A 15874-nucleotide genomic window follows, 5' to 3' on the forward strand; every position below is an offset into this window, starting at 1 on the left:
GTTACTATGTACCTACTTATTGCCAAGTACCAGCAGTATTGTTACTAGGTACGTACTTATTACCACGTACCAGCAGTATTGTTACTAGGTACGTACTTATTGCCACGTACCTGCAGTATTGTTACTAGGTACCTACTTATTGCCAAGTACCAGCAGTATTGTTACTAGGTACCTACTTATTGTCACGTACCTGCAGTATTGTTACTAGGTACCTATTTATTGCCACGTACCTGCAGTATTGTTACTAGGTACCTACTTATTGCCAAGTACCAGCAGTATTGTTACTAGGTACCTACTTATTGTCACGTACCTGCAGTATTGTTACTAGGTACCTATTTATTGCCACGTACCTGCAGTATTGTTACTAGGTACCTACTTATTGCCACGTACCTGCAGTATTTACTAGGTACCTACTTACTGCCACGTACCTGCAGTATTGTTACTAGGTACCTACTTATTGCCAAGTACCAGCAGTATTGTTACTAGGTACCTACTTATTGCCAAGTACCAGCAGTATTGTTACTAGGTACCTACTTATTACCACGTACCAGCAGTATTGTTACTAGGTACGTACTTATTGCCACGTACCTGCAGTATTGTTACTAGGTACCTACTTATTGCCAAGTACCAGCAGTATTGTTACTAGGTACCTACTTATTGCCACGTACCTGCAGTATTGTTACTAGGTACCTACTTATTGCCAAGTACCAGCAGTGTTGTTACTAGGTACCTACTTATTGCCACGTACCAGCAGTGTTACTAGGTACCTACTTATTGCCACGTACCTGCAGTATTGTTACTAGGTACCTACTTATTGCCAAGTACCAGCAGTATTGTTACTAGGTACCTACTTATTGCCACGTACCTCCAGTATTGCTACTAGGTACCTACTTATTGCCACGTACCAGCAGTATTGCTACTAGGTACCTACTTATTGCCAAGTACCAGCAGTATTGTTACTAGGTACCTACTTAATGCCACATACCTGCAGTATTGCTACTAGCCTGGAGTTTACATGGAGAGAGTTTATTGCCACGTACCTGCAGTATTGCTACTAGGTACCTACTTATTGCCAAGTACCAGCAGTATTGTTATTAGGTACCTACTTATTGCCAAGTACCAGCAGTATTGTTACTAGGTACCTACTTATTGCCACGTACCTGCAGTATTATTACTAGGTACCTACTTATTGCCACGTACCAGCAGTATTGTTACTAGGTACCTACTTATTGCCAAGTACCAGCAGTGTTGTTACTAGGTACCTACTTATTGCCACGTACCTGCAGTATTGTTACTAGGTACCTACTTATTGCCAAGTACCAGCAGTATTGTTACTAGGTACCTACTTATTGCCACGTACCTGCAGTATTGTTACTAGGTACCTACTTATTGCCACGTACCTGCAGTATTGTTACTAGGTACCTACTTATTGCCACGTACCTGCAGTATTGTTACTAGGTACCTACTTATTACCACGTACCTGCAGTATTGTTACTAGGTACCTACTTATTGCCACGTACCAGCAGTATTGTTACTAGGTACCTACTTATTGCCACGTACCTGCAGTATTGTTACTAGGTACCTGCTTATTGCCACGTACCTGCAGTATTGTTACTAGGTACCTGCTTATTGCCACGTACCTGCAGTATTGTTACTAGGTACCTACTTATTGCCACGTACCTGCAGTATTGTTACTAGGTACCTACTTATTGCCACGTACCTGCAGTATTGTTACTAGGTACCTACTTATTGCCACGTACCTGCAGTAATGTTACTAGGTACCTACTTATTGCCAAGTACCAGCAGTATTGTTACTAGGTACCTACTTATTGTCACATACCTGCAGTATTGTTACTAGGTACCTACTTATTGCCACGTACCTGCAGTATTGTTACTAGGTACCTACTTATTGCCAAGTACCAGCAGTATTGTTACTAGGTACCTACTTAATGCCACGTACCTGCAGTATTGTTACTAGGTACCTACTTATTGCCAAGTACCAGCATTATTACTAGGTACCTACTTATTGCCACGTACCTGCAGTATTGTTACTAGGTACCTACTTATTGCCAAGTACCAGCAGTATTGTTACTAGGTACCTACTTATTGCCACGTACCCGCAGTATTGTTACTAGGTACCTACTTATTGCCACGTACCTGCAGTATTGTTACTAGGTACCTGCTTATTGCCACGTACCTGCAGTATTGTTACTAGGTACCTGCTTATTGCCACGTACCTGCAGTATTGTTACTAGGTACCTACTTACTGCCACGTACCTGCAGTATTGTTACTAGGTACCTACTTATTGCCACGTACCTGCAGTATTGTTACTAGGTACCTACTTATTGCCACGTACCTGCAGTATTGTTAGTAGGTACCTACTTATTGCCAAGTACCAGCAGTATTGTTACTAGGTACCTACTTATTGTCACGTACCAGCAGTATTGTTACTAGGTACCTACTTATTGCCAAGTACCAGCAGTATTGTTACTAGGTACCTACTTATTGCCAAGTACCAGCAGTATTGTTACTAGGTACCTATTTATTGCCAAGTACCAGCAGTATTGTTACTAGGTACTTATTTATTGGCAAGTACCAGCAGTATTGTTACAAGGTACCTACTTACTGCCAACCTCTTTCTAGGTAACGTAGGTACCGATTTTAATGTCTAGGTTCATGAATATTTTAATAAATATTTGTGGGGTTACAGAAAACGTGACGATCGGAATTTATTCACAAAATATATTAAAATATATTTAGTTTAAGCAATAAAATCTCGTGGTATTAAGCTTTGGTTATTCAACTTGACAACTGAGGCTAAAATATTCCGTTATATTCTTGTGATTTCTTTGTCTTGAACATGTTCCATCGTGTACCTGAGACCTGTCTCAAACTTGTATATACCTCTGGGTATTAATACCCTTCAAGAAGAGTCAATACGAGGAGAGACGTAGCCTGTACTTCTAGGGATTGATAGGATATGTTTACTCTGATAGGATTATCATTACTTTTTCAACAAGGTTACTGGAGAGAATAGAAGGGCAGTGGGGGGGGGGGATGTTGTCTACCAAGTATGCATTTTTACCCCACAGGGAATTCACCCACTTGGGGCTTGTTGGAAAAATTCCGAGTGGGCGACCCGGAATATATTTTCTCAGCTTAATGACCTACATGGAGACAAACTCCAATTAATTAGTCTGCATATTTCGATCCCCTTCTGGGATCCTCTTCAGCATATCTGCTGAAGATCTGTACGTGGTTTTCAGTTACCCGGGAACTGGACGTGGTTTTCAGTTACCCAGGAACTGGACGTGGTTTTCAGTTACCCGGGAACTGGACGTGGTTTTCAGTTACCCGGGAACTGGACGTGGTTTTCAGTTACCCAGGATCTGTACGTGGTTTTCAGTTACCCAGGATCTGTACGTGGTTTTCAGTTACCCAGGATCTGTACGTGGTTTTCAGTTACCCAGGATCTGTACGTGGTTTTCAGTTACCCAGGATCTGTACGTGGTTTTCAGTTACCCAGGAACTGGACGTGGTTTTCAGTTACCCAGGAACTGGACGTGGTTTTCAGTTACCCAGGAACTGGACGTGGTTTTCAGTTACCCAGGAACTGGACGTGGTTTTCAGTTACCCAGGAACTGGACGTGGTTTTCAGTTACCCAGGAACTGGACGTGGTTTTCAGTTACCCAGGAACTGGACGTGGTTTTCAGTTACCCAGGAACTGGACGTGGTTTTCAGTTACCCAGGAACTGGACGTGGTTTTCAGTTACCCAGGAACTGGACGTGGTTTTCAGTTACCCAGGAACTGGACGTGGTTTTCAGTTACCCAGGAACTGGACGTGGTTTTCAGTTACCCAGGAACTGGACGTGGTTTTCAGTTACCCAGGAACTGGACGTGGTTTTCAGTTACCCAGGAACTGGACGTGGTTTTCAGTTACCCAGGAACTGGACGTGGTTTTCAGTTACCCAGGAACTGGACGTGGTTTTCAGTTACCCAGGAACTGGACGTGGTTTTCAGTTACCCAGGAACTGGACGTGGTTTTCAGTTACCCGGGAACTGGACGTGGTTTTCAGTTACCCGGGAACTGGACGTGGTTTTCAGTTACCCGGGAACTGGACGTGGTTTTCAGTTACCCGGGAACTGGACGTGGTTTTCAGTTACCCGGGAACTGGGCGTGGTTTTCAGTTACCCGGGAACTGGGCGTGGTTTTCAGTTACCCGGGAACTGGGCGTGGTTTTCAGTTACCCGGGAACTGGGCGTGGTTTTCAGTTACCCGGGAACTGGGCGTGGTTTTCAGTTACCCGGGAACTGGGCGTGGTTTTCAGTTACCCGGGAACTGGGCGTGGTTTTCAGTTACCCGGGAACTGGGCGTGGTTTTCAGTTACCCGGGAACTGGGCGTGGTTGTCAGTTACCCGGGAACTGGGCGTGGTTGTCAGTTACCCGGGAACTGGGCGTGGTTGTCAGTTACCCGGGAACTGGGCGTGGTTGTCAGTTACCCGGGAACTGGGCGTGGTTGTCAGTTACCCGGGAACTGGGCGTGGTTGTCAGTTACCCGGGAACTGGGCGTGGTTGTCAGTTACCCGGGAACTGGGCGTGGTTGTCAGTTACCCGGGAACTGGGCGTGGTTGTCAGTTACCCGGGAACTGGGCGTGGTTGTCAGTTACCCGGGAACTGGGCGTGGTTGTCAGTTACCCGGGAACTGGGCGTGGTTGTCAGTTGCCCGGGAACTGGGCGTGGTTGTCAGTTGCCCGGGAACTGGGCGTGGTTTTCAGTTGCCCGGGAACTGGGCGTGGTTTTCAGTTGCCCGGGAACTGGGCGTGGTTTTCAGTTGCCCGGGAACTGGGCGTGGTTTTCAGTTGCCCGGGAACTGGGCGTGGTTTTCAGTTGCCCGGGAACTGGGCGTGGTTTTCAGTTGCCCGGGAACTGGGCGTGGTTTTCAGTTGCCCGGGAACTGGGCGTGGTTTTCAGTTGCCCGGGAACTGGGCGTGGTTTTCAGTTGCCCGGGAACTGGGCGTGGTTTTCAGTTGCCCGGGAACTGGGCGTGGTTTTCAGTTGCCCGGGAACTGGGCGTGGTTTTCAGTTGCCCGGGAACTGGGCGTGGTTTTCAGTTGCCCGGGAACTGGGCGTGGTTTTCAGTTGCCCGGGAACTGGGCGTGGTTTTCAGTTGCCCGGGAACTGGGCGTGGTTTTCAGTTGCCCGGGAACTGGGCGTGGTTTTCAGTTGCCCGGGAACTGGGCGTGGTTTTCAGTTGCCCGGGAACTGGGCGTGGTTTTCAGTTGCCCGGGAACTGGGCGTGGTTTTCAGTTGCCCGGGAACTGGGCGTGGTTTTCAGTTGCCCGGGAACTGGGCGTGGTTTTCAGTTGCCCGGGAACTGGGCGTGGTTTTCAGTTGCCCGGGAACTGGGCGTGGTTTTCAGTTGCCCGGGAACTGGGCGTGGTTTTCAGTTGCCCGGGAACTGGGCGTGGTTTTCAGTTGCCCGGGAACTGGGCGTGGTTTTCAGTTGCCCGGGAACTGGGCGTGGTTTTCAGTTGCCCGGGAACTGGGCGTGGTTTTCAGTTGCCCGGGAACTGGGCGTGGTTTTCAGTTGCCCGGGAACTGGGCGTGGTTTTCAGTTGCCCGGGAACTGGGCGTGGTTTTCAGTTGCCCGGGAACTGGGCGTGGTTTTCAGTTGCCCGGGAACTGGGCGTGGTTTTCAGTTGCCCGGGAACTGGGCGTGGTTTTCAGTTGCCCGGGAACTGGGCGTGGTTTTCAGTTGCCCGGGAACTGGGCGTGGTTTTCAGTTGCCCGGGAACTGGGCGTGGTTTTCAGTTGCCCGGGAACTGGACGTGGTTTTCAGTTGCCCGGGAACTGGACGTGGTTTTCAGTTACCCGGGAACTGGACGTGGTTTTCAGTTACCCGGGAACTGGACGTGGTTTTCAGTTACCCGGGAACTGGGCGTGGTTTTCAGTTACCCGGGAACTGGGCGTGGTTTTCAGTTACCCGGGAACTGGACGTGGTTTTCAGTTACCCGGGAACTGGACGTGGTTTTCAGTTACCCGGGAACTGTATGATCTTTGGATTTACCGCATTTCTGTAAAAATAAAAATTTGGACTAAGCTACTTATCTGCCAGACTTATAGGTTAATTTAACTTTAACCTATTTTTATGCATACTTATTGAGATACCAAAAACAAGTAACGTAAATGACTTAAATTGTTAATCAACTAAAAGGTCATAGTTGTGTACGACGCAAATAGCTTGAGCAAAATAAGAGAAGCGTTTGTAAATCCCCACAAGACGACTCTGATAATTGCTCCTGTAAATCCCCACAAGACGACTCTGATAATTGCTCCTGTAAATCCTCACAAGACGACTCTGATAATTGCTCCTGTAAATCCCCACAAGACGACTGATAATTGCTCCTGTAAATCCCCACAAGACGACTCTGATAATTGCTCCTGTAAATCCCCACAAGACGACTCTGATAATTGCTCCTGTAACTACAAATGTACTCTCACTAGTGTTTATATCACATGGCAGCAGAGATCAGTCATGTGTTAGTCACAGCTGACACTTCACCTGGCGACAAGCTTCTTGTATAAGGTTAGGTAATCTTAATGTTTGTACAAGACTAGGAAGACCAGAGCAACGCTGCAGTAGGCCTACTTGACCCATGCTAGGCAAGTCTGGCTTGCCCACCTCATTCTCTACTCGTGTATTTGTCTGGTATTTTTACGGTTACACAGGATGACACTTGGGTTAATGTATTTTTTCTTAAATCTTTTGCTAAACTGGTGTTCTCGTACAGGAGGCCCCCGCTAATACAGCAGGTTAGGTTCCGGGCTACTGTAACACCCCGCTAATGCATCAGGTTAGGTTCCGGGCTACTGTAACACCCCGCTAATGCATCAGGTTAGGTTCCGGGCTACTGTAACACCCCGCTAATGCAGCAGGTTAGGTTCCGGGCTACTGTAACACCCCGCTAATGCATCAGGTTAGGTTCCGGGCTACTGTAACACCCCGCTAATGCATCAGGTTAGGTTCCGGGCTACTGTAACACCCCGCTAATGCAGCAGGTTAGGTTCCGGGCTACTGTAACACCCCGCTAATGCATCAGGTTAGGTTCCGGGCTACTGTAACACCCCGCTAATGCATCAGGTTAGGTTCCGGGCTACTGTAACACCCCGCTAATGCATCAGGTTAGGTTCCGGGCTACTGTAACACCCCGCTAATGCATCAGGTTAGGTTCCGGGCTACTGTAACACCCCGCTAATACAGCAGGTTAGGTTCCGGGCTACTGTAACACCCCGCTAATACAGCAGGTTAGGTTCCGGGCTACTGTAACACCCCGCTAATACAGCAGGTTAGGTTCCGGGCTACTGTAACACCCCGCTAATACAGCAGGTTAGGTTCCGGGCTACTGTAACACCCCGCTAATACAGCAGGTTAGGTTCCGGGCTACTGTAACACCCCGCTAATACAGCAGGTTAGGTTCCGGGCTACTGTAACACCCCGCTAATACAGCAGGCTAGGTTCCGGGCTACTGTAACACCCCGCTAATACAGCAGGTTAGGTTCCGGGCTACTGTAACACCCCGCTAATACAGCAGGCTAGGTTCCGGGCTACTGTAACACCCCGCTAATACAGCAGGTTAGGTTCCGGGCTACTGTAACACCCCGCTAATACAGCAGGCTAGGTTCCGGGCTACTGTAACACCCCGCTAATACAGCAGGTTAGGTTCCGGGCTACTGTAACACCCCGCTAATACAGCAGGTTAGGTTCCGGGCTACTGTATATAGTTTCTAACCAGCTAATGATCTATTGTTCAGTGGTAATTAATCATGATAACTATATTAGTAAGTGTAACTGTACGCTCATGAACTGGCAGTATAACAGGGGAAAGATTAGTTGACTGAGAGCATTTCAAGTGGGTGTACACGGATAACACTGATATGATAGTCTAGAGGTGTGTGTGTGTGTGTGTGTGTGTGTGTGTGTGTGTGTGTGTGTGTGTGTGTGTGTGTGTGTGTGTGTGTGTACTCACCTATTTGTGGTTGCAGGGGTCGAGTCCTAGCTCCTGGCCCCGCCTCTTCACCGGTTGCTACTAGGCCCTCTCTCTCCCCGCTCCATGAGCTTTATCAAACCTCGTCTTAAAACTGTGTATGGTTCCTGCCTCCACTACGTCATTTTCTAGGCTATTCCACTGCCTTACAACTCTATGACTGAAGAAATACTTCCTACTATCTCTCTGACTCATTTGTGTCTTCAACTTCCAATTGTGGCCTCTTGTTTCTGTGTCCCCTCCCTGGAACATCCTGTCTTTGTCCACCTTGTCTATTCCACGCAGTATTTTATATGTCGTTATCATGTCTCCCCTGACCCTCCTGTCCTCCAGTGTCGTCAGGCCGATTTCCCTTAATCTTTCTTCATAGGACATTCCCCTTAGCTCTGGAACTAACCTTGTGTGTGTGTGTGTGTGTGTGTGTGTGTGTGTGTGTGTGTGTGTATACACGCCTAATTGTGGTTGCAGGGGTCGATTCATAGCTCCTGGCCCCGCATCTTTACTAATCGCTACTTATCTACATTTATAGTTATAGGAGCAGTAGGTACTAAGGGGTGTCATGTCTTCAGTGTTTATAAATCAAAACTGGTGGAGTTCAAACCCATGGCAAGAGTCCTAACACTCACCGGCCTGAAAGTTTTGAGACTTCCTGCTGTGATTCGAGTCTCGCCCGTTCTGTGATTGATTTCCAAACTTGTTAAAATAATATCATGTTTTGTTTGTAACTACACGAACACGGTTATGCTGGGGCACTACAGCAAGCCTACTGGCCCATGCTAGAAATATTTATTTTCGAAGGGTTATGCTGGTAGTGTCCTGTCTTCAGTCTAGTTGACTTAATATAGAGGTCACTTTAGCACATGCTAACTAGAGTGAACCAGGGTTAGATTCCCGGACAGAGAGAGACTTACAGGCATGCGATGGGCAGAAATCATAGTTTAGTAGATCAGCCAATATATACTATGTCAAATTGTCCCAGAGGAACAGTGCTTCAAGAAAGAACATAGGATTCCGCAAGGTGTATCTCTGTCACCCACACTTGTCAGAATGTGTGCCACAAGCCGCAACAGGCTGACTGACCACTGTCAACCAGGAAGGAGGCCTGGCATGAGACCGGGCCGCGGGAGTGATGATTCCAGGAATCAACACGACCACTGAATAAAACTAAAGTGACACTTTTCCTCGTTGTACGACAATAATCATTGTTACAACACCTACTATGTCCCTTGTTAAAAATAAGTGTTAAGTATATCACAATATAAGCAGGTCATGGCTTATGCAGCTTCCACTCTGTACTTTATCTCTCTCTCATCCACACGTAGACAAAGTGCGCAGTAAACCCGTCAATTATCTTATAATTTAAAATCCTGTGGTTGTAATCTTATCACATTTCAGTTTCAGGAGTCGTACCTTGCATCGAGTGATTGTTGAATCACTAATATATCATCAATATTAGTAACCTCATCAATAAGTCCCCACCAGGTTCACTCTGCTAGAAACCAAAATACAACAGGTCCACAATCTTGTTTATTTGTTGAAAGATAATTCTGTGCTAGAGTGCTTCCCATTTTTCAAATACTAATTTAGTTTTGAAACCACAAACTATTAATAATTCTTTCTGGGAACGCCTGGAAGCACTTGTATTCACTGGAGCGCAGGCGACAGAGATGCATCATAATCTACACCTGGAAGATCCTGGAGGGACTAGTTCCTAACCTGCACACAGAAATCACTCCCTACGAAAGCAAAAGACTTGGCAGGCGATGCAACATACCCCCAGTGAAAAGTAGGGGCGCCATTAGTACACTTAAGAGAAAACACAGCAAGTGTCCGGGGCCCAGGACTGTTCAACAGCCTCCCATCAGCCATAAGGGGAATTACCAGTAGACCCCTGGTTGCCTTCAAGAGTGAGCTGGACAGATACCTAAAGTCAGTGCCGGATCAGCCGGGCTATGGTTCGTATCTTGGACTGCGCGCGCCCAGCAGTAACAGCCTCGCTGATCAGGCCCTGATCCACTGGGAGGCCTGGTCATGGACCGGGCCACGGGGGCATTGATTCCCGGAATACCCACCAGGTAGACTCCAGGTAGGGTACATGGTATAACTTATACAGACCATAGCTGACATCAGTGACGTACTATATAGGAAGCCCCTTGTTATGCAGAGCATTTCGGTCAAAATAGGTTAATTTTGTCCCCAGGATGCGACCCACACCAGTCGACTACATCCAGGTCCCTACTTACTGCTAGGTGAACAGGGACATCAGGTGTCTTAAACACGCCCCCAAGTGTTTGCACCACGAACCTCAGTGTGTGGGCCGAGGGGTCGCCAACCGAAGCACAGTTTAAAGAGTAGATATGATTTGGCCCGTGAAGCTACTTCTAGGAGAGCAAAATTCCTAGTTTCAGAATTTTCTTAAATTTAATAAGCTTTGGAATACGTTCATCAATGTCTCTCCTCTTCCACCCTTTTCTTCCCTTTCCCGTTGTTCCTCCTCGTCCCTCCCTTCTCCTTTACCCCTCTCTCTTGCCATAATTTTTCATCCTCTAACCTTGCTACGCAGTGTGATTAGGTTCACTGCCTCAGCTCTCTCTCTCTCTCTCTCTCTCTCTCTCTCTCTCTCTCTCTCTCTCTCTCTCTCTCTCTCTCTCTCTCTCTCTCTCTCTCTCTCTCTCTCTCCATCCTCTGTACCCTGTTCCCTTTCTCCATCCACACATCTCCCCTTCCTCTCCTCTCCATCCACCCTTCCCCTACCACTAATCCCTCCCTCCACCCCCTACCATCACTGGTGAGTCGTAGTGTTGTGTGAGGCTGGTCACGTTGTACCTTGATGGTAGACAGATGCACTGCAGCCCAACTTTTATTTACAAAGTTTCGCCCACTAGGAGCTCTGCCATGCTTGATAAAGCTCCTGGTGAGTGAAACATAGCTGTAGTGAATATCAGTTACACGGTTCCCATTTACCTTACCTATTGCCACATGTTTACATGCAGGGATTCGAACCTGCACTATAGAGAGAACACCATAAGTGTCCGGGGCCCAAAACTGTTCAACAGCCTCCCATCAAGCATTAGGGGAATTGCCAATAAACCCCTGGCTGCCTTCAAGAGAGAGCTGGACAGATACCTAAAGTCAGTGCCGGATCAGCCGGGCTGTGGCTCGTACGTCGGACTGCGTGCGGCCAGCAGTAACAGCCTAGTTGATCAGGCCCTGATCCATCGGGAGGCCTGGTCATGGACCGGGCCGCGGGGGCGTTGATCCCCGGAATAACCTCCAGGTAACCTCCAGGTATATCAAAGTACACAGTGTACCGGTTCGAATCCTGATGGGGTGTGTGTACACACAGTGTATGTATTGTGTGTACAGGTGACTTGCAACTTTAATGACCCTCGTCCAGTCGAGTCTTTTTAATCTAGCAAACCAATCACAATCACACCGGTGGCCTGGTGGCTAAAGCTCCCGCTTCACACACGGAGGGCCCGGGTTCGATTCCCGGCGGGTGGAAACATTCGACACGTTTCCTTACACCTGTTGTCCTGTTCACCTAGCAGCAAATAGGTACCTGGGTGTTAGTCGACTGGTGTGGGTCGCATCCTGGGGGACAAGATTAAGGACCCCAATGGAAATAAGTTAGACAGTCCTCGATGACGCACTGACTTTCTTGGGTTATCCTGGGTGGCTAACCCTCCGGGGTTAAAAATCCGAACAAAATCTTATCTTATCTTATTGCCCAGTTGACCTACTGGAACACAGAAAACACAGGGTGGATAATGAGATCTTTCAAAACGAGAGAATAACCACGCTATGGTACCACTTAAATAAATCTGGCTCTGTCTGCTCTACTCAGAGCTCTACTTTAGGCAGGAGAAATATTAGAGCTGGAAAAATGTAGAGATAATTTAGTGTTCTCATAGTCAAAGCTGGTCAGAGCACTTGGTGGAATGTACTTTCTGGGGCAGAGATACACCTGATAATAAATACCTGGAAAGTGTTGGGGGGGGGCTAGTCCTGGATTGCTGGAAGTGTAAAATAAACTTAGTGAAAAGCAGGGAAATCCATGAACATTATTAGAACGGCTGAGCATGCTTGATCCAATACTATTCAACCTAGTACTAACGCACTCACTCACACACTCACAATCTCTCTCTCTCTCTCTCTGTCTCTCTCTCTCTGTCTCTCTCTCTCTGTCTCTCTCTCTGTCTGTCTGTCTGTTGAAGTCTGGATCACTACCTCCCAAGAGTGCCTGATGAAACAGCCTGAGATGGTTGTGGGCCGCTAATTCCAACAACTTGACTAAATAGGCACTTAACAGGTAAGCTTAGCCACAGGCTGAGTTGGTAGTTCCCTTTGTATCACCCGTTTTGTTTGCAAAAACCGCACGTTGCTGCTCTCGTATAGTTAGTTTGTCCGGTTGCACGAAGTATGAAAAAAAAATATGCTGGTAAAGTAATGGAGTTGTATATTTTACTATTAAATCATTGCTCGCCTTGAGAGCTTTGCCTACGTCCACTAGTGCCCCTATCCACATGTTACATATTCTTCTGCATCGCTTTGCTTCTTTCCCACTGGAAACAGGCCACGGGCTTACTGAGATCAGAAAATGCCGTCCCCATAAACAGGACGAAGGAAGTGGCACTCCCAGAGACAAACAGTAGATTGGAGACGATCCATATCTCACAACTGGCTCCACTATGTTTTTTTAGGTAAGGTTTGTCAGGAAACATGAGTGTTTTTTGATGTGGGTCTGTCAGGAAGACCCACAGCTGGAGCTTTTGGTCATCTGAACGAGGCCTTCCTCTGGCTTACGTCTCCACCCCTTTAAAAGTTATGGTCAAGATTTTTATCAGATTGACATATCCCAGGTGGGTGAAACTTCTATAAAAGATAGTGTACCTTGAAGGAACGAGTGTCAGTTAAGTCTTGGAAGACATGTTTAATTTCTCGGTGTAAAAATTTACCCAGTGACCTGTGAAATATTTTACATACACATACATACACACACACACACACACACACACACACACACACACACACACACACACACACACACACACACACACACACACACACACACACACACACAAATATGGGGCAATAAACTATATCTTGGGTGACCAGTAAGACTTTTATTCGCGTTATTAACGCCGTAGGAGTTGATAATTGCTACAGGTGTAGGAATCAACCCAAATATTAACCCCCCTTCAAGCCTTTTCGAACTGGCCTTTACTGTGGCTATATTGGGTTAAGTGTGAATTGTATATAATTCAGCCTAATGCAATGCCAGTCTGTTACATTGTGCAATATGAAGCATGTGGAGGGGGTGCAGGATGCACCTCGATGTTCGTGATTGAAATAAATTGACAAATACCATCCTCTTATGCAACCAGTAAAGTACTACTGTGTACAAGCGCACTTCCTGTACACTCTAAACTCCCTCTCCATTAGACTATCTTGGGGGGGGGGATGGGGGTTAAAAGGAAGGTAAACGTTGGCGTTATGCAATGTGGGAGATTTGTATGGAATGTTAAGTGTACAATGCCTCCTCCCCCTGGTGGAGCAGATCAGCCAGGCAACCTTCAGAAAAGATATTTCCGCAAGCCTTGTTTTGTACGCTACACCTGTCACGTACACGCATTCGTACACGTGCACGCGAACGTGTACACACGCACGAGCACTGCCACATACTAAAGGAGCGATCTTTACGTATACTGTGAATAATACTTTGAAGAATGTTCTGCTCCCGATTCTGAAGGTCGTAAGTTGACATGGCTGGCGTAGCCTGAGTTGCTCATGTTGCTGCTGCTGTTGCTAATGCTGTTTTTTTCTGCTGCTATTTCTGTTGCGTATTTCAAAAGCTAGGAGTGATGCTCTTAACTTGCTTAAACAGAAATATTCCGGGTTCTATTTAAGGCAAGGCCGTAACTTGGGGGAGGGGGAGTCTCCTTACACTTGTGGAGAAAGTTTCACTCTGTAGAGCTTTAGTCATAAATTTGTAAAGTTCTACAGAACCAAACGTTGTTCTGCAACCTGTCTTTCACTCCTGTCTACGGTACTCTAGTTGGATCCAGGTTCTTGATACTTGTTGTACCTGTTTACCTAGGTGTTGGTTGACGTTGTGGGTTGCATCCTGACGGAGGGAGAAAATTGTAAATCAAACGTGACTTTAAAGGGCCGTCTTAATATGAAATTACGTAAGCTAAAAACAAAATTAACCCACAATTTGGGCAGGAAAATAAAAGATCCCGGGTACGGGTGAACACGTTGGGCATGTTTCCTTGTACCTGCTGCCCCTGTTTACTTAGCAGCAAGTAGGTACTTGGGTATTAGTCCACTGTTGTGGGTGGCATCCTGTGGAATAGTAGTATACCTTAGACAGGGCTGGACTTGGAAATGAGCTGAGGTAGGATAACAGCTCTTAGCCATGAAAAATCGGTGTGGAAAAAAAAAAACCAAATGCTCGTAAATGAAAATGCTTAAAACCTCTAATAATTCCCGTTGCTTGTTTAGATTTGTCGGTTATAAATTTCCATTATTTCTCTGCATATGGTACCATACAAGTCCCCTAGGTAATTTATATATATATCCTTTATACACAAGTGAGGCTATGAAAATCGAGAAGGCAGGCAACCACACCATCCCCCTCACTCTTCCGTCTTATTTTATATAATTTCAAGCGATACGGAAATAATGTAGTTAACATTTAATAAAACATTGCTAGATACCAGAGGAAGCCATTAGTATGCATTGAACATGCCTGCATTAATAGTTACTCTCCACATTTATAATTACTGCAGCAACAAAGCTTAGCCGGGGATGGTATACTAATGCATTTATTTTTCCTTGCAGCGTCGAGGAAGCAGGAAGTGGCCAATATCAGAAGCAAGTTCCCTAACAAGATCCCAGTGAGTACAGAAATACTTTCTTTATTAAAATTATATTGCATGGATACAATTAACATCATTTATTCGCCGGAAGATGATGCAAACGAAATTCAGAAATAATTATACTACTCCAGAGAATTGTAAAGATTAGCTTTTAAATAAATGGATAAAGGAATGATGAAATTATAATGTATTAGAAGATGGAATAGAGTGGTGCCTACATCTTGTAAAGAAGACCTCGTGGAATAAGTTAGAAAAGGTTCAAAGAAATGCTAGAAAATAGCTTAGAGAATTAGTTATTGTAGATGAATGGTTCAAAGAACCGACATGTTGTTAAATTAGACACGTGTGCAACTTTTGGGTATATTTATTGAGGAAACGTTTCGCCACAAAGTGGCTTCATCAGTCCATCAATCTTGAATAGAATCGATTCAAGATTGATGGACTGACCACATCGACTCAAGGTTGAGGGACTGATTACCTCATTCTCCTCCTGTTCTTCAAGTTTATCCTGTGTATGGACTGATAAAGCCACTGTGTGGCGAAACGTTTCCTCAATAAAGATACCCAAGAGTTGCACATGTGTCTAATTTAACAGAATTAGTTATGATGACAGGCTGAAAGCACTGAAGATACCCACGCTGGCTGATAGCAGACGAGATATGATAATTCCAGGCTCATACAAGGATGTGAAAGATTAGAAAGGATTTCTTCGTACCTGCAACAGTGATAAGAGGCAACAGTTGTGAATTGAAAGGTAAAAAAAAAGTGGTCTAAAGGATACTAGGATTTTTATCAGTGATAGATCAGTGGAAAAAAATAAGATGTAACAAGTGCTTCAAATATTGGAAAAAAGTACACTGATCTACGGACAAAATGCTTCGGTAATAAAACCAGTCGGTTTTTTTATTACTTTTGAGTCATTGAGTGCGGAAATAATGCTT

The 15874-nt window shown here is 46.0% G+C and overlaps 1 protein-coding gene across 3 annotated transcripts in view; it reads left to right on the top strand.

Moving 5' to 3' along the window:
• LOC128686973 (microtubule-associated proteins 1A/1B light chain 3C) overlaps positions 1 to 15874 on the top strand; it is a 47440-nt gene that overhangs the window by 7621 nt on the left and 23945 nt on the right. For all 3 annotated transcript variants that reach the window (XM_053774302.2, XM_053774301.2, XM_053774303.2), the window contains exon 2: positions 14896 to 14951. In XM_053774302.2, the coding sequence (XP_053630277.2) occupies positions 14896 to 14951 (56 nt within the window). The remainder of the gene's footprint in view (positions 1 to 14895; positions 14952 to 15874) is intronic.

This window comes from Cherax quadricarinatus, chromosome 7 (genome assembly GCF_038502225.1).
Source record: "Cherax quadricarinatus isolate ZL_2023a chromosome 7, ASM3850222v1, whole genome shotgun sequence".
In the NCBI taxonomy this organism is placed as follows: Eukaryota; Metazoa; Arthropoda; class Malacostraca; order Decapoda; family Parastacidae; genus Cherax; species Cherax quadricarinatus.